Source organism: Eptatretus burgeri, chromosome 16 (genome assembly GCF_056783735.1).
Source record: "Eptatretus burgeri isolate ZD-2024b chromosome 16, Ebu_testis_v1, whole genome shotgun sequence".
Lineage (NCBI taxonomy): Eukaryota > Metazoa > Chordata > Myxini > Myxiniformes > Myxinidae > Eptatretus > Eptatretus burgeri.
In genome coordinates, this window is record NC_140976.1 from 20,118,330 (window position 1) to 20,143,350 (window position 25,021).

The 25,021-nt window shown below is 43.4% G+C and overlaps 2 protein-coding genes across 12 annotated transcripts in view; one reads left to right on the forward strand and one right to left on the reverse strand.

Moving 5' to 3' along the window:
* LOC147010657 (centrosomal protein of 85 kDa-like) overlaps nt 1–25,021 on the forward strand; it is a 90,703-nt gene that overhangs the window by 28,021 nt on the left and 37,661 nt on the right. For all 9 annotated transcript variants that reach the window (XM_085860018.1, XM_085860019.1, XM_085860014.1 and 6 more), the window contains 5 exons: nt 7,053–7,171; nt 9,468–9,543; nt 9,655–9,831; nt 22,097–22,249; nt 22,838–22,992. In XM_085860018.1, coding sequence (XP_085716144.1) covers nt 7,053–7,171; nt 9,468–9,543; nt 9,655–9,831; nt 22,097–22,249; nt 22,838–22,992 — 680 coding nt within the window. The remainder of the gene's footprint in view (nt 1–7,052; nt 7,172–9,467; nt 9,544–9,654; nt 9,832–22,096; nt 22,250–22,837; nt 22,993–25,021) is intronic.
* Nucleotides 454–4,696, reverse strand: PLN (phospholamban). Of its 3 annotated transcripts, XM_085860021.1 has the most exons (4): nt 4,144–4,544; nt 2,443–2,527; nt 1,115–1,412; nt 454–555 (listed from the first exon to the last, which is right to left on the reverse strand). In XM_085860021.1, exon 3 carries the CDS (start codon nt 1,291–1,293, stop codon nt 1,159–1,161), a length of 135 nt encoding a protein of 44 aa, XP_085716147.1. In that variant the 5' UTR covers nt 1,294–1,412; nt 2,443–2,527; nt 4,144–4,544; the 3' UTR covers nt 454–555; nt 1,115–1,158. The 3 variants fall into 3 exon arrangements, 2 of the variants coding, with proteins under 2 accessions (XP_085716147.1, XP_085716146.1); XM_085860020.1 differs by having other exon boundaries at nt 454–1,412; nt 4,144–4,538; XR_015052475.1 differs by lacking the exon at nt 2,443–2,527 and having other exon boundaries at nt 454–1,412; nt 4,144–4,696.

The following is a 25,021-nucleotide window of genomic DNA, read 5'->3' on the forward strand; positions in this document are numbered from 1 at the left end:
TTCTTCCCAGTCAATGATTCGGTGATTGGCTCATGACTGAGCAAGGATCAACACTGAAAATGTTTAACCTCCATTTAAATCTTGCAATTGATCATGAGCCATAGAGAATCGTATCGTGTGCATGAACCTGCTGCAAGGATGTGCTCGGAGGTTTACGAAAACGCCATCTAGGCTTGCAGAAAATCCCTTGGGTATGTTATGGATTTTTGTTGTCATTAACATTACACTGTGAGTTGGATAAATTTTGACACGACTGTGTGCAGGTATCAAGACTTGTGACAGAAACTCCTTCCAACAGTGCAGGCCAACCCATATCTGTAGTTTAATTCAACATTTTTGTAAACTGATGCCAGCTTGCTTTGCTGAATGATGTTTGGCTCCCATCTGACTTTGCAAATCCCTCTTGCAACCAGAGAAACCTCCACAACACCAGTGCTAGATAGACCAGACTGATTCTCGGTGTGTCTTGTTTTTATTCGCAACAAGCAAATACCTTGCTGATGATCCATCAGGATTGAGAGAGATACTCGTGAGATGCCCCTTTTGACATGTGACCTGTGAAAATAGCCAATCATTGAACATCCATCTGCTTAATCTTTTGTTCAGCAAAAGTAATACTATCTGCACCTCATTTATGTATATAAAGATCACAGATAATTAACACTGATCAGTAACTACAAATATTATCTACTGGTTGAAATTATGCATAGGTAATGTGGTTTGCCCCCCCCTCCCCCCACCCGAACACTCTAGTAACTGAATGGGTTTGTTGTATCGCAAATGCAAAATGCCATTTGACCGTGTACTGAGATTTCCGATTGGCTTTCTGATTGTACAAGCTAATCGGTTTGGTTGAAATTCCATCCAGCAGGAGGTGGTGTTTAACAGCAATCATTGTTGGGAAAATGCACTCCCTTGGCAAGTGTTATCTGCTCTACACACAACCACAATAACTACAGTGCAATATCGTAACATTCTAATGCCCTAACCCTAACCCTAACAAACCCTCAGATATCATCCTATAATGTTAACTCCGCATACATTCGATGATGTACTTCAAGCAAAAAAGAAAAAGAAAAAAAGGCGCAATTGGTTGTCTACTTGCATCTGCTACCTCGCGTCACATCAGCCAGCTTGCTCGGAAACCAAATGTGCTCTTCACATGATTCGAACGACAACATACAAGAGCAGAAGGCAAATGAGAATAAGTGAGAAATTGATGAAGAGATCCTGCAGGTTTCTTTTCGCCTGTGGCGTCATCTCGATCGATGAACGGCGCATGAGCTTCTCCATCCTGATGACCTGTTCCTCTCTTTAGCGATCTGCAAACTGTAGCAACTGACGAACCACTGCCACCTCTGGAGTTCTCCCAGTTTGAGAATGCGAGGATGTTGTGATGCCACAGGTGACCCCTGCGTGGAAACATCGAGAATTAAAGTTCCGTTGTTTTGATTCAGGGAAATGCTTGACCAGTGTGACTTGTGTAAAATAGGACTAATGAGCAACTTCGTCAAAAGTTAGTTTGCTTGGTCACATATCCAAGGGAAAACGTTTTTTGACTTCACCTTTTTTTTTCTGTCATGTTTGCCAGGTATTGAATGAGTATTGCTAGGATAGAGGGAATTGCTAATTTCAGGACAGATTTTACCACATTGGTCCGTCTGCTGATTTACCCTTCAACAATGGTTTATTTTCAATTGCAGAGTTAAACTAGAAGGGCACTCGGTAGAGCGCATACCTCCGCCGAAAAATTATCAGATCCGGATCTTCACCAAAATTGAACCAATTCTTCCTTGTCGAACCTGCCCACAAAATTTCATCCGAATCCGTCCACAACTTTTTGATATATCGTGCTATGTATTGGTTTAGCACGATCTCTCATTTGTGAAGAATCGCTTAAAAGTTTCTAGTGGTCGGATCCGGATTTGGATATTCACCAAAATTGAATCAATTCGTTGTGGTCACACACCCAACCTGTCCACCATGTTTCGTCCGAATCCGTCCACAACTTTTTGAGATATCATGCTATGTATCGATTTAGCACTATCTCTCAATGGTGAAGAATCACTTAAAAAAATATCAGATCCGGATCTTCACCAATATTGAACCAATTCTTCCTTGTCGCACAACGAACCTGCCCACAAAATTTCATCCGAATCCGTCCACAACTTTTTAATATATCGTGCTATGTATTGGTTTAGCACGATCTCTCATTGGTGAAGAATCGCTTAAAATTTTCTAGTGGCCGGATCCAGATTTGGATATTCACCAAAATTGAATCAATTCATTGTGGTCACCCACCCAACCTGTCCACCAAGGTTCATCAGAATCCGTCCACAACTTTTTGAGATAGCATGCTATATATTGTTTTTGGCCCTATCTCTCAATGGTGAAGAATCACTTAAAAAATTCTAGTAGTCGGATCCGGATTCAGATCTTTACCAAAATTGAATATATTCTTCCTTGTCACACACCAAACTTGTCCACAAAATTTCATCTGGATCCGTCCACAACTTTTTGAGATATCCTGTACACAAACAGACAAACAAACAGACAGAGAGAAAGGGGTGAAAACATAACCTCCTTTACCTTCGGTGGCAGAGCTAAAGATGTGGATCCTTTTTGAACTGTAATGCAGCAAAAGTAGTGATTTTTTTTTGTCATCAGGCAATTTCACTTCTTATCTTTTTCAACACGATTATCTAACTGGGGGCTGGCAGTGTGGCCTTGAGGTACACATACTCACCTCTAAGCTGTCTAGCCTGGGTTTGAATCCAGACCCAGCAATAAAATGTTATTGCTGTGTTTAACAAGCAGGGTGATTCATCAATGTGTGTGCCGTCCCACAGATGAAAGTTAGGCTGAGCATCCTGTCTGTAAGTATTAGTTGGTGCACATTAAATATCCCATGGTGTCCTTTGCAAAGAGTAAGCGAGCTATCGTCGGCACCCTGAACAAATGACTAATGCCTGCCCTAAGTACTCCTGGGAAAGCAATGGCAAACCACCCACTATAACCCTTACCAAAAAACTGCTTCGGCAACACCGACGCTCTGTAACAGAGTATGGTATATCAGAATCCAATCTGTGATAACCTTCAGGAGATATTATGTCTGCATACCTGAATTAGATGAGTTATTAAAAGCAATTTTCCTTTGTAATGAGAAATAATGTTGCAACCATCCTTGCATTGCAATATGGCCTACACTCTGGTTGCTTATGATCCAAAGCTATAACAGTTTTGGAATGGTGCGTAAAGGCATGAAAGATGACCTCCTCCCACCCCAACCTATAATTTAATTTGTTGACATCCATTTTTCAGGATTTCCTGATTTTTGTTGGTGGTTTCTGTTTCCTCGTTTGTGTTCTTCCATTATGACCGTCTCCTGCCATAATCGATCCTCCACTGTGCAAATTAGTCGGGCAGTGCGACAAAGCAGAGAGGAGACTGCACGTCTTAGAAGTTCAACTCTAATCATTAAAATAAGAAACTGAATTGCTCAACACCTTGTACCTGAACTCAAGATTGTTGTCACATTAAGTTTTTTGAACTTTAAAAAAAGAAAAGTTTGATTTGCCGCAGTGTATGGCCAGGCATAGGATAAACGCTGCAATTGTCATTAGTCTTAATTACCGCCTTGTTCTCCACTCCCAGCAGTGTTGTCGTCACCTTTATGGAATCAATTTTTATCACTTAGAAATTTCACCTTTATCGAGGATTCCTCATCCACAAATCTAGAGCCCTGAAAGTGAACAATTAGCCAAAGCTTCAGACTTGGAGTTTGTGATTTTATATTTGTGGATGACCAATCGCTGATGTGCTGTAGACTGTGTGTAGAGATGTTTTGACTATACAGGTAGACCCCCCTCTCCCCCCCCCCCATCCCCATCCCCATCCCCATCTCCCACTCTGTAGTTGATTGATTTTGGTTTGAGATCAAGGCTGAAATACTTCATTAAAGGTTGTATTATTAGTTTTCAAAGTATAGTACAGTAATAATTAGCTTGTAAATAATGAAATGATAACTCGCAGAATGACTTTGTGGAACATCATTTTTAAATTAACAAAATGGTAACTTGAGCATTAAAATCACCAGCGATGTTAAATGGCACAAAATAATATAATAGGTCATTTATAACTTACCTTTCAAAAACAAGCCGAAGGTCCACAAATATATCACCCTCTTGCTTCTCAGCCCTGTCTCCGGCAGTGTGGCTTCTTGCTTTGCACCCGTTGGAGTTTAGGGTTGAGTGTGCCAGCCCATGACGAGAAAATATCCAGGAGTAAAAAAAATGTAATAAAAAAAGAAACAATGGCCGCCTCCCTGCCAGCGTTCACGGTACATTCGTTAGAGGGGAGGTGAGCATGTGTAGGCCGCCTGCCATGTTCTGGCCCCGGGGGACGTGCCCCCAATCGTAGACAAGTGAAATCTGAGCCTAGGGTTTTGACAAGCAAATGCAATGGTGGTACGCGTCTGCCGTCCTCTCGAGCTGAGTTTGGCTTCAGAGCGTGCAGCCAGTGCCCTGTTCGGATGACCTTGGTATAGAAGAGTGTGGCGCGCCGTTGCGATTTGGAGTTGCTTGCATTCCCTCGGTGACAGCTTCGGAGATGAGCAGCTGTCAAGTGTTTTGGATTCCCGACACCCACCCCAAACTACACAGGCTTCATACAACCCATTCTTCAATGTAGTGTGTATTCACAGTGCCTCCAGCTGCCTCTGTTTTGTGATTTCTGTGTGGTGTCCTTCAGACGGATGAATGGCATTACATTGGGTCAAATGTATCTGCACCTTTGTTTGTTCATTTCCTTTACAATTTGTATTTTCCAATATTTAGCCTTCTCATTGGTTTGGGGGTAGTATAAGGTAGTATTATAAGGAAGCTTTTAGATGTGGGATGAGGCCATCTCTCTGATATAATTTGTTGTAAATATATCATAGTTTTATGTCTTCGAACAGGTTCTGAGGCTCCTGGGGGAGCTATGGAAAAGATACGTGCAGAAAGCGATATTGGACAATACCGCACTTGATTCCAGACAAACACAGCTAGTGGGTAACCTTGGGGTAAATGATGTGACATCCCAGTGCATTATGGGTACCAGTGATGCTGTCTTGTGACATCTCTTTGCTCTTCGCAGTCAGTGGGCAAAATGAATGAAAAATCTCCCTCCCTCACCCCCCAAAGGGAAGCCAACACACTCTCTATCGATTTGGACTTACTGGCAAGTTGCCCATGCCCACACAGGATTCTAAACGGGGTAGGGATCGAGGGGGCAAAAATGCAAATGGCATCTTCTGTCATCGAGCCTGAAAGCTGGGAGCAACAATTCCCATTTATTGCCACATCTGATCCAATGTAAATGCTCGACTTGTGGCGAGATGCTCCATTTGAAACTGTTTGTTTGATATATGTAGCTTTTTGATGCTGAAGGTCCGTAATGAAGAATTGGATTGGCGTCAAAGCCGGTGACCAATTGCAAATTTATTGTAGGACAACTGAACACAGTACATGAAAGTCTTTGCATTCCGATTTATATTGCACTGGTTTACTTCTTTTTTTTTTTTTACTTCAGTTAACTCGATCTGCTCCAATAATCTTGATGTTTCTATTTGTGTAGTTGTGTTTTTTTACTTTGCTTATCAGATTTACGATTCTCATTCGATAAATACCTATATAACCTTACTACTTTCTTTTACTGCCTGACTGGACCAATTTGGCCACATTATCAACCTAAAGGCCTACTATTGCTGAAGGTGCCGATGGAATTATTACGTCCACATCTTGCGCACAGGACAGCCAGCTTTGAAGTCTCCTCTGATGTAATGTCCCCAGATAACACCGCATCACAACTGCAACCTTTTTACAATGCTTTTTTTTTTTTTTTTTTTTTTTTTTAAGATTTCTTTTATTTTCAAACAAAATACCAGACTCGGTGGCATAATGGTTCACCGCTGCGAGTCTCGGAGGTTGGCGGTTCAAACCCCTGCCGAGGCACACGTAAGACTTTTAAAAAGGTACGTGCTGCTTCCTTGCTTGATGCTCAGCATTTAAAATGGATAGGGCGTGGATGAACGACCATGTGCTGGCAACCATAGCAAGGCTTAGATGGTCCTAATGGCCTCCTGTGTTGAAGTTCCTTGTAAGGGAACTCTTTTTTTTTTTTTTTTTAATTTAATATAAAATAATATCTTTCGTTCTTTTAACCTCTATCCATATTGCATTATGCTTTGTGCTGCTGCTCTGATGTTAATCCCTTTTACCATTTTTAGTTTATGGTAAAGCTCCATTCTAAAAGTGTCATTCTCAGGTGTTTCCCCTCACCTTCTGTGAGGACTAAAGGAGGCTAGTTGTCATTTTAGAAAGGTACTAATGGTTGGGAAGTTCTTCGAAGGTGATCGGTATCTATTTTTAACTTTGATTCCCATAAACGTTCACTTTGACGCGTTCCTTTCATTTCCACTACGTCTGTAAAATGCGTTGTGACGCACCGACCAAAATTTTGGATCCACAAATGGAAATGATACTGCACCGGCTATTATTAGCTCTGTGAAGCTGTTTGTAAGTGTGGACAATGCCAGTCTGATGTGCAGAACGTGCGAGTGCTTTTGGAAGTGGGTGAAATAAATAAATAAATAAAAACAACAAATAATACGTTTCATCTGGATTGCAAATTGGCATCGGTGAACTCCAACTTGATTTCACATGATCGTGGTGATTTTGTGAAACGTATAGATATTGTTGCATACAATGTCGAGGCTCATATAGGAGCTACAATTTGGCACCTTTACTGCATTGACTTTTATTTATTTATTTATTTATTAACACAGGTGTTCTTTTTCGTTTTCCACCAAATTGTTGAGATGTTCCAATACCGAGGCTTCTGTGGCACATCCGTGCCTGAGGTTCTAAAAATAATATTCACAACCATGTGGGGTTTTTTTGTTTGTTTTTTGGGGTTTTCTTTACTTTAGTGAATTTTTTTGTTTCCGATGTGGATGCGATTGACACATAAAATGAGGATGTTTATTCTTCTATCCCCTCTGAAATTTTCAGATTCCCAGCGTCGCATCGACATTCCACCAGCCGCTGGATCCCGCGCACCTTGCAGCAAGGGATGCCACACTCAGAGTGAAAGACAATTTATTGCAAGAACAGGAAATGGTTATTGAAAGGTATTGTGTGAACTTCCCCCTGGAACAAAATAGGGTGGTATTATTGCCTTGGTAACCTGGACTTCCCTGCAATTTTCATGAACTTAGGAAATAGCACATCCCAGCATGGTGGAAAAATGGCAGAAATAGTGCAAATTGCACCCTTGCCAGAAAAAAAGGCATTTATCTTCTCTTCTCTTCTCTTTTTATTATCATTATATAATTCTTCCCCTTTCATTGTCTTGCCTTTCGAGCTCTGTGTTTGAAGGAGGATGATAACTTGGCTGAGGCTTCAAAGTTCAGATTTAGTGGTGTGGAATTGCCATTTTGATAAAAGAATTGCAGGTTTATTTTCCATCCACATTGACTTTGACTCCATTTTCTTCTAATTGGTGTTTGATAAATTCACTGTAGGTCCTGCAAGGCCATGGTAATCAGGCCTTTGTAACCCAATGATTTGTGCAAATTGGGTGTTGAGAGACATGGGTGCTTTCCCTACCTTTTTCGCCAGTCAGGTTTATTGGTTTATTGGTCAAATGGAGTTGGTAAAGATTGACTGTGAAACTTTGCGAGTTATTGCTGTTGTTATACATTTGTAGTGCTTATTAAATATGATGTATGTTGCAAGCCTGTTCGGAGCAATTAGTCACAATAATGTGATAACTCGTAATTGGGCTCGGGCGTGAAAATGGAATACGGAATGCAATGAGCAAGCTGATGTAAAATGTAAAATGGCAGAAAGGCTTATTACCCAGCGTAACTACCCCCACCCCTGCCCAAATTGCCATTGTTACATCTCAGATGCTGCATAAGGGATGTTAAAATGATAAACCGACAGGGTGGGAAGCTTGAAGGAGAAAATACTTGTAATCCACAGCAAATGAAGATACAAATTCCTTATTCCTAGGAAAGTATTCCTAGGAAAGGCTGGCCCTTTTGTAACCATTCATTGGTAATGTGGAGGTCACACCTCCTACTCTGGGCTATATGTTGAGCTGAATGGGAGGATAAAGTGTGGGATGAATTGGACTGACTCCTGAACAGATAGCGAGCCAGCTTCGCTGCACCCACAGTAGGAATGATGGCACCACCGAGCATCCTTGCTGCACTTCTTCACTGTCTGTGATTGGTGAAGAGTGAGCTTTCGTCAACACTTCGATTCAGATTTGAGGAGATGTGTTTCGTATCATCAAAATTTTCATAATTTGGCCCCCAAGCCTGTCCCCCACATCATGGCTAACTCCATGCGATTGCTGCAAGCTTGACAAGAGGCGGTAATCGCCGCCATCACTCTAGAGATTGCAGACATTTGTCATAACACTGATAGCTCCAAAAATGTTCAAGATGATCCTGAGCTCATGATATTCTCGACTATATACTCACCGTTGTGGGTAGAAGAGTCATCGGCTGTGTGCAAGATGGAATACTTCGATCAAAGTGCATCTCAATGCGGGAAAGGGGAAAGGGGGGAGCCAGAGAGGGCTGCTAACCCAAACCCTAACAGCATGCTGCGGGTGAGGAGGGTGCAAGTAAGTTGTTTGCTTTCAAATTAGTCATTTGTTGAAATTAACTGTGATGTCACTCATGTTGTAGTTATACCTCTAAGTCATGCCCCAACGAGTTGCTTCGACATCTACTGTTTCAACACATTTCCGAGCCTGGTGTTGGTTCAGTGGTTAGGGTGGTGGCTTGGGATCCTCGGGTCCCGAGTTCAAGGCCCGTCGGCCGCTGAATTAATATACCAGGGGGTTGACTCAGCCTGTCATCCTTCCGAGGTCGGCGAAATGAGTACCAGTTCCAGTGTGTGTACTGGTAGAGGGGCACTGCATCAGCGACCCAGTCGCGCTTCAAGAAATGATAGCTACCCCGGCAGCTAAGCTGCCATATGACCACCACCACCAACACATTTACAATTATGTTCATTGGGGTGAAAAATTACAGTTGTCATTATGTGATGCAGCCTTTAACAATTTTCTTCAGGAAACATTCTGCAAAAGTTGCATGTTCTTCAGACATGATTTGATGATCATGTGTTTTTAATTGTTATTTTTAACAAGACCAAGTTGAGACCCCTGGAAGATCCCTGAGTCCCTATTAAGCTGCAGTTAAAATACCGAACGATTTGTCGTTATGTTCCTGTTGTTCTCACTTTGTGTGCATTCAAGATTGGTCGACGAACTGTTGCTCAATTCTCAGCCAAACTTTATTTTTGGAAAGTTAGTCTGAACATGGCTCATAGTGCAGCTGAACAACTATTTGAACTATTAAGCATACTTACTTTGTATTTCATTTGATATTTTTGTTTATCATCGTGCAGATTGAAACAACAGCTCGCTTTTCAACAAGCTTCTCTTTATCCACACAACTACGCCACCAATGCCTATGTTCTAAAGGTGAGGGATAACCAGAAGTTGTGCTGAAATCAAAATAACTGTCTGAAGAGCTTGAGTGTTCAATTGGAGGACATCGGCATGGGTGAGATGGTGGTCATCACTTTCCTTCAGGTGGAGGGAAGAAACGATTACGGTCCCATCCAGCTGCCTTCAGAAGGTGATGAGTTCAGGCTCAGGGACTTGGAAAGAAAGTTGGGTGCTGCAGAATATGAGATGCAGCAGCTCAAAGAGACTGCAACTGCCACCAAAGCACAGCACGCCGCCGCCTTACAGAAGATGTCGGACAAGGTGTTGTATTTCGATTTTTATGTGGAGTTCTGGACAACCAAATGTGACTGGAATTGGGGCTTTTGATGTCAGGCTTTCATTGTGGGCAAAATTTATAATGTAGTGCTACTGCTCTTTGATACTGCTGCAAGTCATTGAAATATGTGCAATATCTTGTTGACACGATGCATATTATACCTGATGGTGCTTACATGATGGACAAGAACTGAAATTGCAATACCAAATGAAAGTCGATTTGAAAATATAGTTCACCAGCATGTCCTGTTCTTTATTGTCCTTCCTCTACGCAGCATAAGGCCCGAAGCACAGCTCTCCACCCTTTCCTGTTGGGTGAGACATTGTGCTTCTTCCACATTTACCTCTGCCACCAAAGGTGGATGGAAGTTGTGTATTCACCCCTCTTTGTCTGTTTAAGTGATTCCTTACCATTGGCAAGATGGGGCCAAAATCGATATTATAGCAAATGGGCCACAAAACGTTGTGGACGGATTCAGACAAAAGTTGGACGAGAGGGGTAGGTGACAAGAACAAGCCAATTCTTATATTTGAGCATGGGGAGTAACTGCTGAAATCTATATATCTGGGTTCGTCCAGACGTTTTTGTTCTTTCTTCCTTTAACATTTCTGTCTAATTTGTCCAATTTTTCGTTTTTAGTTTCCTACCGGCTTCTCTGAAGGGGACTTTAGATTTGCTATCTGTCCGTCCATCGTCCACTCCATCTGTAGTTTTTAAGACTTTTGTCCCATACCCTTTAACATAATCAACTGAAACTTGGTGCATGGCTTTATTATGATAAGTTGCAGAACAAGATCGAGTTTCAGGACGTTTCGTCAATTTTTCACTGTTATGCCCTTTTTGGACTTAGAAAATATCACATCGGTAGGAGACATGTATTGCAAAGCAATTGTCCTCCTTTTTCATTCTAATTCTTACTTTTTTTTTACCTCTGCAACCGATGGTGAAGGAGGTTGTTTTTACCCCTTTCTGTTTGCCTGTTTGTGTACAGGATATCTCAAAAAGTTGTGGATGGATCCGGATGAAATTTTGTGGACAGGTTGGGTGTGTGACAAGGATAAACTGATTAGATTTTGGTGAAGATCCGGATCCGGATCCGGATCCGGATCCGGCTACTCGACTTTTTAGACTGATTCTTCACCATTGAGAGATCGTGCTAAACTGATATATAGCATGCTATCTCAAAAAGTTGCAGACGGATTCTGATGAACCTTGGTAGACAGGTTGAGTGGGTGACCACAACGAATTGATTCTATTTTGGTGAAGATCCAAATCCGGCTCTGGATACGAGTATTATTTAATTGTCAAAGTGATTCTTCACCATTGAGAGATTGGGCCAAAAACGATGTAGTACTGTGTATCATGATATCTCAAAAATGTATTGGGCCCGATATGTTCTCATGGATCAGGCATTATGTGTGCAGAGGTATGTGCTCCACCGAGTGCCCTTCTAGTCTTTTATCTGTTTTACTCTGTACTTTCTTTCTTTCATTTTCTAACTGTCTAAGCCAGCTAAGGAGAAGTGAATTCTTTCAGAAATTTTTCTGTATGACTCACTTGGCTGTGCCTGGATGGATTTGAGGGTAGGAGGAGTAGCGGCTGAAACACGAATCCTATCCAGGTTTCTCCTGATGACTCCATCTTTGCTGTTTGCTTATTCGGGTTCCTTCTAATGACTCCAATGCAGTATTTGTTTTTTCATTTGATTCCTAAAATGATGGCGAAGCCAATGGGCCTGAGAGACTGTTCTTCCTCCTGAGGTTTATTGCAGAAGATGATGGAAGCATCTTTTGTCCTTCTTCGTTTGTGTGCAGCACAAGGCTGCGGGGTAGCATCATCAGCTGAGTGAGTGACTGGTGTCACTGATGCAATGCTCTCTGTTGGTTAGGGCAGGAATTATTAATTTTGCCATGTTGCCGGCGATAGCTCACCTCGTCTTCACGAAGGAGAGCAAGCCGATTGCGGCATTTGTTGCCCTAACCGTAAACGTACTGTTACGAATTCTCGCCCGCCGACATGCGAACAACCGCGTTTTACCAATAGCTGCCGTACGCCCACCGGACGAACAATTCAGTCGCGGCTTTCCGGATCAATGCCGAAAACCAGCCACAGGTGTGTTCTTGACCACACCACAACCTTGTCCGCACTCTACCCACGCTACAGGGTCCGATCGCCAAATCTTCGATTTACCTAATTATTCGCGCGGGTGGATTACCGAGAGATTGTACCTCAACGGGGCCGCTGGGACACGAGCCGCTTAATGCAGCTCGCTCCGTTTTGGGATAACCGAGCGGGGTGTTATCGCGACTCCCGTTGGACCCGATCGCTTTACCGGCTATTTAAAAACCAACTATATTCTGAGGGCAAGATGGCAGTTCAATTGGGGAAAAAGGACACAATGAACGGGTTCACATTTAAAGAAGCACATTTATTTCCACACGTATACAGTGATGCAATGAATGGGGGGAGCACGCATGCAATTATGCAGCCAAACAAAACAATGTAAAGGAGCTACGACCGTTTAGTAATTATGTACATTTACTTATCAGTTCTACTTATCGGACTTGGCGCCACATCTCTCACACAAAGAAACAAGGAAAAAGAACCCCATCAAAGGCAAGGGGGTAAACTGGACCTCTCGGGGTCTTTATAACATGGAGCTTTGAGGACCGAAGGAGCTCCAAGAGGCTGCGCAGGTTACCTTGTCCTGGTGGTGACTCGCTGGGGCGGCCCGCGATGTCCCGTCCCCACGGCAGCTAGCGTAACCGCGGCTCGGGCGCCGTCTGGTGATTCGGGCCCCAGCCAGCAATGCCTGAGAGGAACGAACGAGTCTTTGCTCTTTCAGAGTTGATGCTCCCTTTAAGAACCCGTCCGTCCCTCAGCGCTGCTCTGACTGTTCCGAAGCCCGATCACCTCAGATTGTTCGGTGCTGGTTGGCGAGCTCTCTCCGGCTCTCTCTCCACGTCCTGCACACTAACACGCAGCTCCACGCGGCACAGCAGGCTTGGCCGTGCTCCCAGCTCGCGTCTCCTCCGCTCTCCTCAGCTTCTCCACCGACTGCAGGGTCCAGGCTCCAGGTGCTCCGAACCCCGACAGACACTCCACAGACTCACCGCACTTGGCGCTCCGTTTATATGGGGTCCGTGAGGTGAGATCTGATCTCCGAACTCTCACCTCTGACCCCCACTGGCTCCGCCCCACTTTATCGCCTGATCCGATTCTCGGACGAAGCTTGCACAGAGCGGACGTGCGCGAAGACAGCTACCCTGCGCGGCGAGCGGACGTGCGCGAAATCACCGATTTGCATGGCGGGGAAACCCCCGCGTCTGCCTGCAGCGATGCCGTTTGACGCGGACTTGTCGTGGCTGGCACCAAGATGGCGTCGTTTCGGAGACGAAGGTGAGGCGATGTTGTTCGTGTTGATCTATTAGGGGAGATGTGGATTAGGAGATGTCGTCGTTGTGAAGGCGGTTGTGGAGAGAATGGTTGGTGGTTGGCATGGTAGAGAAGGTGGTTGGTGGTTGGCGTTGCGGAGAAGGTGGTTGGTGGTTGGCGTCGTGGTTGGTCCAAAATAACGATGGTAAAAGAAAAACGGCTACCTCAGAGATCACAGCTCTGATCACACGAATAATCCCATTTGACAATGGTGGGGAAATCTATCTCACCACAGACTTACCGGCATAACTGATCTAAGGACCTTTATGGTGCTCTGCGAATTTCCACAGCCGTAACAATACGCATATTAAAATCTACCAATGAATGGTGGCAGATGGGACGCCATTTAACGTCCATTCAAAGGACGGCACACACATTGATGAATTGCTTCACCTGTGAAACACCGGGGTGACAGTTTATAGCTGGGTCGGAATTCAAACCCAGGCTAAACAGCTTCGAGGCGAGTTCGAGACCCGAGAGGTCCATACCTCGAGGCCATCCTGCCAGCCGAAGCATCTTGTCGAGGGACGTTGACGATCTGGGACTCATCTTGGTTTAAAGTTGTTCCAGGATGTGGATCGTTTTCTGGTGGTATTCTAAATCGCAAACAGCGATGTTTCTGCAGCTGGGGTGGAGGATTGTACTTTTGTCATGAATATAGGTAATGTCGAGTTTATTAATAAAATCCTAATAACGATTTGTGAGCATCTATGAGTGTGAGCATCAAAATGCATTAAATGGGATAAGATTCACAATTATTTCCAATTATCGCCATCATTACGTTTATGACCGATTGAATATCAAATGTAGTATTCTGGGTCGTGTTGTACAAACAAAGTGCCAGGTATCGGTTCGAAATGTGGTTTTAACATGACAATAGGGTGATATTTATGGAGCTGTGGGTTTTCTCACTGCCTTAATCCCTTGGATCTACATTGGATGTTTTTGCGATCGACAGTTATTTTAATTCTTTTTTGCCTTGGATGGTTTGTATACTTAAGGACATGGTGAGGCTTTCTATCCTCAAAAAATGCCATTGTTTACATTTTCGTCACAGTAGCAACGACATGTCCACAAGTTTCCAAGTGTTCTGAATGGTTTGTCCCGCACAGCAGATGAAGGGGCGAGTTTTCCAATGTCGTGACATATTTGTGTATTTTTATGCCTCTGTCGCTGAAGGCCAGTGGCATTACGTTTTTGGGTTGTTTGTCCATCCGTCTATTTTCGGTGTTTTTATTACCACGATAACTTGGACCCATTTTATTTGTCATTGCCTTTCATGAAATGTGGGAAAACATTCACTGTGGCCCAAGGAAAAAGGCCGTAGAGGGAGGGTGCTTAAATATATTGAGACAAAATTCAAACTGGAACTCGTCAAAGAGGAAGACGAGTCTGCAGATCCAATGGTGCAGTGTGTTTGCCAGTAAAAGATGTTGTGAAAAACGTGGTACCTTGTAACTTGCTGAGGAGAGAGGTAAATCGAATGGCTGTCCTGCTTCACATAATCATGGCAAAAACACAGGGGTTCTTACATTGTGGACACGGTCAGAAGCTAATGGGGGTAATCAGATCGGCATTTTGCGATGACGTGTTTTGTATTGTGCGATGCACGCATAAGTGGATTTGAGTGTCGGAGTGGCGGTTGCAAAGGAAACGTGATTACCTCGACCACTGAAGGTGGACGGAGGTTATGTTTTCACACCTGTCTGTCTGTCTCCGTCTGTGAACAGGATATGTCAAAAAGTTATGGATGGATTTGGAAGAAACTTGGCGAACATGTTGGATGTGTGCCAAAGACGAATTGATTTGATTTTGGTGAAAATCGAGATCTGGATACGAGAATTTTTTTACGTTTTTTTTTTTTTTTGTAAGTAATTCTTCACCATTGAGAGATCGGGCCAAAACCGATATATAGCATGATATTTCAAAACGTAGATGTATTGTGACATAACTTGGTAGGTGACAAGAACAAGCCGATTGGATTTTGATAAAGGTCTGGATGCAGATCCGGCCTATCAGTGGGATACGAAATGTAAACTGTTCAGTCTGGCGGGGATATGCGTTCCACCGAGTGTTGTTTTAGTTGTTAATGAAATCGAGTTGAACAGTTCAACTGATACAGTTTGGATTGATAAATGGAATAAGAAATTGGGAGAAATTTTCCTTATGCTATTAAATTCTTATGGACTGGCGAAAGCACTAATTGTGGGACCAAAAGGGTTAGTATAGCATCCTGGAGTGAGGGAAGGTCAAGAGTGTCAAGGTTTGTGAAGACAGCAATAGGATAATGTATTGTACTAATTGCTTCAAAGATGAATGATGTAATACAACTTCTATTCTTTGCATCTGTGGCTATTTTGGGTTTTCCATTTCAGTGGTTTCCTTCTTATTATTCTTTCTTTTAAACCCTCAGGCCACCTTTTCTCTAATGTAGCTCGTTTATAAGGCAAATAAATTTTACTTATTTCTAAAATTCTGTTGTTGCCGTTCATGGTTTCTCAAAGTTGTTTTTCATTTTCCCAAATTTTCCAGTCGCCTACACTGTGGCCATGGGAAAGCTTTCCAATGAATTCCTGATCATCATAACCACATCATGGCTCATACTGTGATCAAGTGCGAAATCTTAGGGCTTCTTTAAGAGGTCACGGGCTGACTTGTGCTCCCATTTCTCTTGTGAACCACGAGCGGTGTCATGTCAATTCTACAGGTGCAAATCTTGGAGCAATCTACATAGGTACACCAGGGAAGAGACACTGGTTTACAAAAACAAGATGGTAAGGAAGTTGGGGAGAAAATGAAAAGGTTAATGTACTGCCAAAACGCCCTCAGGTTCTTTTATCGATCGATGTTCAACCAGCAAGCGGGTGAAGTCCAAACTTGCATTTGTTTAAAAGATAAAGCGCAAGCGATATACACACACTGCTCCAGCATGGCATTTTACACAGCAAAGCAAAGTCTGATGACTGGCTTTTCTCCTCCTCCTCCTCCTCCTCCTCCTCCTCCTCCTCCTCCTCCTCCTCCCTCTCCCTCCTTCCTTCGTCTCTTCCTTATTACTTGTATGCAATCGGAGCAACAACTTCCGCAAAAGCTCCTCCCTCGACAACTTACTCACGATTACTGGACGTTTCTTTAACCAGACGCTCAAAATTTCTCGTTCATCGGAGTCCAGAAATCCCCCAAACCTTGTTGATCTTTCCATATGACTTCAAGTATAACTATAATATTATAATCGGTGACATGTTTGCTCCACTCAACTGTTGGTACATACTTCTCGCCTCAACAAACATTGCAAAGTCGTACGTAATAAACAATTGGGAACTTTCATATTAAATCATAAGTATACGCATAGATAAACCATACACTTTCCACCAGTTTGTGAGCAGAACATGTATACGGCAGCTTATATCACTCCGAGTGCTCCGTCACAGCACAACTTGCAAATGAAAACAAAGCAACATTTTGCAAATCCCATATTTTATTTTTGCAGATAGTCTCGGCTCATGGAGGAGCTAAGATACAGAACTGACCAGGACCTAACAGAGCGAAGAGGTGGGCAGGGTAACGCACAAACGCTGGGGTTGAGGGACAAAATAGCGTGAGACTTTGAGAAATACTGGATGTGGGTCATGAGAGAAAGGAGATGCCATGGGGTGAACAAGATGGATGCAGGTACAAACCCTCATTCACAGAAGTTGAAGGAAAAACTATAAACTTGGAAAGAAGTGGGCTTGGGGAGGGTTAATTGGAGTAGAAAAGATTATAGTTGGGGATTGGGGATGACCCAACATGGTGCTGAACAGCCATCTTGAAGCCCTGGAAGGAAGAGTGAGATTGAAGAGATTGAGGAAGTTGATTCCACAGGCAGGAAAAATAGAGGAACGGTTGAGTGGAGGTGAGCGGTGAGTCTGGATTTTGAGAGTTTCACCAGAAGAGGTTTACTGGCAGACCGCATACATCCTGTGGAAACCTGGGGAGGGAACAGAGCACTGAAAGGGCAGAGTTTGTAATGTGCAAGTAATAAGCCCAGAGACTCGTTTCATCGTGGGAGATTTTACAAGGAATTAAGGCGCAGGAGGAGGCAATTCGGCCCATCATGCCTGCGCTACACCAATACCAGATTTAATCAATCCCTCAATACCCCCTTCCCTTTGTGTGCAGCCTTTTGGCTGCTACACTGGTACTCATTTCGCTGACCTCGGATGGATGACAGGCTGAATCAACCCCCTGGTGTTAATTCAGCGTCCCAACGGGGCTTGAACTCAGGACCCGAGGATCCCAAGCCACCACCCTAACCGCTCAGGCGACACCAGGATTGATTTTGGAATCAATCAATGGAATCAAACACCAGGAGATACCAATGATTTTGGAAGCCTTGGTTTCTAACTAAATCTCCATCCCACTTTCTTATTCTCTTTGTGTACTTTATAATAAAGCGTACTTAAAGCTGGATGATTGAGACGGTATTCTATAACGTCTGGGAATTTCCACTTTATGTTTTTATTTATTTATTTTTTTAATGGCGCACTTTCAAACTAGCATTTGTATTACTGAGACAAATTGGTTTCTTTTTATATTACTGAGACATGTTGGACCATCGCAAAATTGGGTCACAAACTATGAATTTTTTTATTATTTATTTTACTACGGGAAGGCCGCAAAATTAAGGTGTGGCTTATACATGAGTACAGTGACGACTGGACATATCGAGTAAAAATGCTGCTTGGGGCGAGATGTCAAATTGCTGCCCCCTCATATTAACTCGCATGCTGAATTAAACATAAAGCCGAATGAAATAACTTTTTTTTTTTTAAGTATACAATTACACCTTTGTTTTCTGCCTTTCGGAATCGTCATTGGCTTATTAAGCATTCAGTTGTTGTGACTGTGGTTCATATCTTCCTAGCCTTCAGTGAAGTAAACTCGTCTATCACAACTTCAAAGTCAATTGACTCGACTAGTTCATGCTCAATGGAGAGGATGGCTGGATTACTGAGCCGAGAGTGGCTCATTGTAGATCTGAGGTTGGTCTTTATCAGTTTCAGTTTGGAGAAGCTCCTTTCACATGCTGCAGTGCTCACACACATGGTGAGAAACATCCTCAGTATGATGAGGGTAAGTGTTGATGAAGACGATGAATCTCCCTCTGTAGCTCGCTGGTGATACCGTCGTACGTCTCTGTGAGATGGTGGATTTTCATGGCAATGTCGCTGTTGCTTGATGGGTCCATCAGGTGACTGAGTGACGTTAGAAACCCAAATTTCATGTTCATGTCACTTATCTGTTGGGTACGCCAGGTCGTTTCCTTGTGCAGCTGATCCAAGATTTCATATTTGCTCTCATTTAATATACCTGTATGTTCTGCACTATAATGTTCTCCGTGAGTCTGTCTGAAGCTAGTCTGTCTGCAACTCTGTCCGACATCAGCACACTGCATGTTGGCAGTTCTGGGTCGGCACTTAATGGAAAGTTATTGTGCGTAATTTCAGATTTAGGGCGAGTTTTCAAGGCTGAATCGTGTTAAAATAAAGAAGGGTCGCCCGTCATTCTGACGGACTTTTCTGCTGGCGTACATTGAGTTATAGACGTCACTGTTCTCCCGGTCTTGGTCAAACTATGCAGGTTTGGTGAAACAGTAAATGAGTGCAAACAAATGCATTCTTACCAATAACACTCGGCCTTCCCCACACAGGAATGAGATGCGAACGCAGGAATGAGGCGCGAATGGCAAACCGGAATTGTTTTATTTATTATTATTGAATATACAATGTCAACGGCTCGTATAAGAGCTAACACACAGAATTTATAACAAGGGGAGCAGGAGACAAGAGGGACAGGAGAGGGAAGCAGAAAACAGTAGGGAATAGACACATGAGATCTGCGGAAGGGAGAGGGATTGGGTGGGGTACATGGGGTAAACAAGTTGGACACTACTGGGACTTTCAGGAAGGTAAACGGGAAATATGAAGGAGGTGGGTTTGGGGTGGATTAACGGGGGTAGAAAAGATCATGGTTTTGGATGGGGAAAGATAAGAGGTGGTGGTGAACTGCTATTTTGAAGACCTGGAGGGAAGGGTGGGATTGAAGTGTGTGGGAGTTTGTTTCAAAGGTGGGGAAAAAGAGGAATGAAAGTGAAGGTGAGCAGTGATTCGTGATTTTGGTAGTTCAACCAGAAGGGGATTGCTGGTGGGCCTTGAGTGCCCTGTGGAAATATTGGTGGGACAGATAGCAGACAGAGCAGGGGGAGCGAGACTGGAGAGGAAAAAGAGAAGACAGAAAGACCACCGACCTTCCTGTGGTGAGAGACCCAAAGACTCGGACTCATCGTGGGAGATACCAATGATCTTAAATGCCTTCGTTTCCACAGTGTGAAGCCAATAAAGGTGAGAGGCGGGAGCACCAGTGCAATACTCTATCAGGCTGCGGATTAAAGCTTTGTACGTGGTTAGGAGCTCAGGTGTGACAAGGAAGGAATTTGCACAATGGAGGATGCCCAATTGGCGGCTGGCTTTGGAAATGTGGCTTTCCTAGGAAAGATCATGGCAGATAGTGAGGCCCAAAAGTTTGAATGAAAGGACTTCTTCAAGAGAATTGTTGAGAAAGTAGATGGGGGAGGGGTTTCGTGATAGTATGAGATTTGTCAGGATTGAAAGAAGTGTTCCACACGTTTGACCAGCTTGTAATTTTATCCAGATCTGCAGAGAGTGAAGAGGCTTCTGCTTGCTGATCTGAGGGATGACCGATGGTATGGCAGAGGGTGGAGTCATCAGCAAAGAGATGGAGGATTTTCCAGAGTCGGAGGGATCATTGATGAAAACGAGAAAAAGCATTGGGCCCAGAGCACTACCTTGAGGAACTCCAGCCTGGACAGGAAGAGGGGATGAGAGAATTCCATTATGGGCCACATGTTGACTGCGACAGGAGAGGAAGTTTGTGAGCCAACAGTCGAGATTGCCTTGGATACCATAGGAAGAGAGTTTGGTGACCAGGGCAGGTTGCCAGGCCATATAAAAAGCACGCGATATGTCTCGGGAGATGGCTCTGATCTCATGTCTGGCATTGAGGACCTCCATCCATTGTTGGGAAAGCAGGAGCAGCATGTCCAGGGTAGAGTTGCCTGGTCTGAATCCAATTTCATGATCGGAAATCAGGCCATTGGAGAAGAGGAAGGATTTAATGTCTGAAGCGATAATGGATTCCATAACCTTGCTGATAATTGGGAGTAGGCTGATTGGTCTGTAGTTGCAAGGATCTGTTTTTGCATCTTTTTATGCAGAGCGGTAATGTTAGCTGATTTCCAAAGAGATGGCAGATGACCTTGAGCAAATGAGAGGGTGAACAAGAGCAGAAGAGCAGGTTTTTAGGACACGTGGGGTGATGCCGTCTGGACCGGTTGCAGACTCGGAGTCGAGGTTTGACAGCAAACTCTCCATATTGTCAAGAGAAATTGACAGAGTCCAGGTACAGCTGGGTGTGACTGAGTAAGGTGGGTGCAGAAAGCGATTGGTTTGGGACACAAGCTTTAGCAGCAAACACAGAGTTTCGGCATTCAGCCTTTTCACGTGCAGTGTCAGCTGTGTGGCCATTTCAGCTAAGGGAGGGGATGGAGGGGGAACATGCACCAGAAACAGACTTAACTAGACGCCATCAGAATTTGAAGTGGGGTTTGAAAGTTTAGATTTGGGATTAGAAAGAAGATGTTTCGTTTCCTGGCTCTCCTCAGGGTAGACTCACACTTGGTCCGAGCTTTGTGGAAGGAACTGATATGAGATTGCCTTCAGTTGGATTTGCCTTCCATCAGGTGAAGGCGAGTTGTTTCAGGCCAACTGCCTCACCACAAGCTTCATTGTACCATGGGCGGGAGGAAGGGTAGGACAACTGAAGACGAGATGGGATAAATCTGTGCATGGGAGAGAGCAAATTTCTTTGAAAGAATTCCCAGGATGAGTTTGTCGGAGAAAGTAGAGATGGGAGACCAGTCTGGAAGTTTGATGGCTGCTTGCAGACCTTGCCAGTCGGCCTGAGTAAAATGCCAGACTCAACGGTGCTGAGGTGTTTCTCTAATATGCCAGAGAGATGTCCTGCCAATTAGAATGAGCTACGGTCACAGGAATAAGACGTGATCACAGGAATGAGATGCGAACTGGGATGAGTTATGAACACAGGAATCGGATGTGAATGCCTCGCTTCCTCATCTTCGAGTTTAGTTTCTCAGCATGCCGTGCGCTCCTTTTTACCTGACCCTTCTCTCCAGGACATCGTTCGCCACAACTGTTGATCAGCAAACGGAGGGTGGGGCCATTTACACAATTCAACCCCTCCCTGTGATTGAGCTTCCATGCGCCACGGTAAAATTGTCCTCAGACGTGTCGATAGATGATTGATGATAGATGCAACAAAACAAATTTGCTGCCCCCCAAAAGTACCGCTCGGGACAGTGCCAATCGCTACGCCAGTGCACGAGTATGGCTTATGCACAGCGATTTGTGGTGTGTGGTTTGCCCAAGAAAGATGATAGCTGATGTTGCAGCTCAAACATTGAAGTGACTGAACTTATTCAAGAGGAGAGCCAGAGTGCGAATATGAGATTTATCAGGATTGAAAGACATATTTCAAGTGTAAGAACAGTTCATGATTATATCAATGTCTGTTGAGAGGGAAAAGATTGCTTATCTGAAGGATGAAGGATGCTACAGCACAGGGTGGAGTCATCAGCAAAGATGATTTTCCAGATAATGGTTTAAAGGTTTGGTGCTGTCTTACAACATTAGTCGCCATAAAGCCCCAAAGCCCCTTATATCTCCTTTTTGTTCAAAGATTTCCAACCGGGACAAGCACATGTCGAGCCTCAAGCACAAGTGCCAGAAGGAAGCAACTGCACGTCAGGAGCAACAGGAAAGGGCACAGCGTTTGGAGAGGTACTTGGCAGGGCTGCCTACAGTGGAAGAGCATCAGAAAATGACACTGAAGGTATGAAGTTTTAAGTAGAAAGTTTATATTTCCTGAACAAGTGTTTTTAAAGCTGTTGTTGAGTGTTTTCTTGCATAGGCCTGAAATGTTACTGCAATAATGAAACTAATATGGGTAGTGGTGGTTTTGGAAACATGTCAAGTAGGTCAGGAGAATGGCACAGAAATTGCTGCTGAGTTATTGTGTGCAATGGGGTGAGAGGATGCAAGTCCTTGTTTTTTTTTTTTGTTTTTTTTTTTTGTTTTAAACAATCTGGGAATGACTTGTCGGCTCTCACTGTGAAAATCAACTTTGCCAAATCTTGATTCAATTGTAGCATCTCATTGATTATCAAAGATTGCCAAAGTGGCCCACCGAGCTGCCACTCTGGTGGGATGCCTCCTAAAATACAATAGTCAGCGCTTGCGCTCCTAGTTATCTTTATCCTCATCTGAGCGGAAGTGATTTCATTTTGGTTGAAGTTTTAAAAAAGAAGAATGTTTTGAGAGTTGAAGATTGAAAGTTTTTGTGTCTTTGAAACATGTTATGATTCATATTTGAGTCTTTTTAACTCGCTTTGTATTTGTTGTCTTTCTTTTTCTCTGCCAGGTGTCTGAGCTTAATAATGAAAGGGAAAACCTCAAAGACACCCTGCGGGATTGCGAGTACAAGCTGAGCATGTCTCGGCAGGACTGTCACCAGATTGAGGATGATCTGGAAGACTTGAAGAGTAAAAACGCAGACCAAGCAAATACTATTGCCAGGTAAACTGAACGATGAAAGCCTTTTTGGTTTCAAGACTTGGATGCTATTGCTCTTCTTGTAATGCTATCCTTAAACAAAGAAGTTTCTACTTTTCCATACACAGTTTGTAATATACAGTATTGTTAAAAAGTGTGGGTTATTTTCAGTTTTGAAGTGATTTACCTCCTCTCCATGCCCCATTAAATATTTGTGGGAAGTTAGAAATATGCAATATAGTTGGATAATACTTCAAATATCTGTGAAAGTCAATTTAATATCATCGTTACCTTTTAAGTACATAAAATAAATATGGACATTGAAAAAAATGTATTTTTGCTTTCCATAGTGTATTATCATCTATGCATTCGGACCATACTCTGTACAGAGCGTCGGTGCTGCCGAAGCAGTCTCCTGGGCTATTGGGCACAATCCTGGATGGGTTGCCACTCCGACACAGGATACTTGAATCATCGCAGCAAGGTGGTACTCATTTTGCCAACCTCGGAAGGATGACAGGCTGAATCAATTAATTCAACTCGGGACCCTAGCATCCGAAGTACACGAGCACTCATTTCACTGACTTCGGAAGGATGACAGGCTGAGTCAACCCCACCTGGTGTTAATTCAGCAGCCAATGGGGATCGAACTCAGGACCCTAAGATCCTAAGCCAGCTACCCAAGCCACTAAGCCAACACCTGGCTTCTGGAAGTTAGTGAGAGGCTGTCGGTTGTTCTACTATCATTAAAGATGTGCTTGTGATGGACAAAGTAGAGGCAGAAGAAACAATTTGTATCGGGTGTTGTCATTGTGACAATAACGTAAGGCTGGTACCTTCAGGCAGGAAGGAATGTGATGTGATCATAACTTGTTTAAGGGACCTTGTGGTCACTGATCTCATCTTATGATGAAAGAGTGTGTTTGCGCATTACATTTCGTTGATCTGAGGAAGGTTTCACTGGACTTATGTCCTGAACAAGTTTCTGGCTGTTAAATAGCAATTGCAACCATTTCCCAAGAGAAAAAAAAGAAAGAAAGGAGCACATCTCACTCCAAGGACTTTGGTACACCCTGCTGCATGGAAAAATGCAAAAATATTATTGAAAGTAGGAATTCTTACCTCTCAGGGAACAATGCAGAAATTCAGGATCAACCATCGGCTTCCCATCAATATCATTATCATGCGCTAGTAATATCCACTAACGACAAAGAAAATATGCAGGAAGCATTTTGTGGATTTTTGTACAGTTCTCGCAGATAAGGGCTGTCACTTCACTGACAGGTTTAATCAACAGACAGCATATCTCACTTCACATACACTTTGCTTGCCTATTTGTGAGTCTCAAAGATTGTAAAATGAAGTGAAACACACGAAAACAAACTAGACTGGCACTCAGTAGTGCTCATACCTCTGCTAGGTTGAACGATTTATGTTTTGTATCCCACTAATAGGCCAGATCTACACTCAGACCTTAACCAATATCTAATGAGCTTGTTCTTGTCACCTTCCCAACTCATCAACAAAGTTTTGTCATAACGTCTTTAAATATCAATGCTATATTTCATTTTGACCCTATCTCTCAATTATGAAGAATTACTTTCAAAATAGAAAACTCTCGAATCTAGATATTTACCAAAATTGAATCAATTTGTTCTTGACACACACACACAACCTGTCCACCAAGTTTCGTCCAAATCCCTCCAGACCTCAAAAAACAGAATTCAGGAGCAGTTGGGTACGACTGCGAAGAATGGGTGCAAAAAGGGAGGGGGTTAGGGACATAAGATTTTGAAGCAAACACATAATTGAGGCATTCAACCTTCTCAGGAGTGGAGTTGGCTGTGAGGCTGTGATGCCACTTGAAGTGAGGGAAGGGATGGAAGAGAAGCATACACCAGAGATGGATTTGACAAGGTGCCACCAGGTTTGAGGGGAGGGAAAAAAGTTTGAAAACTCATTTTTGAGATGAGACAGTGGTTGTTTTCTGGCTCTCCTTTAGATTACACACATTTTCTGCAGGCTTTGTGAAATGATCTGAGGTTACTTTGGG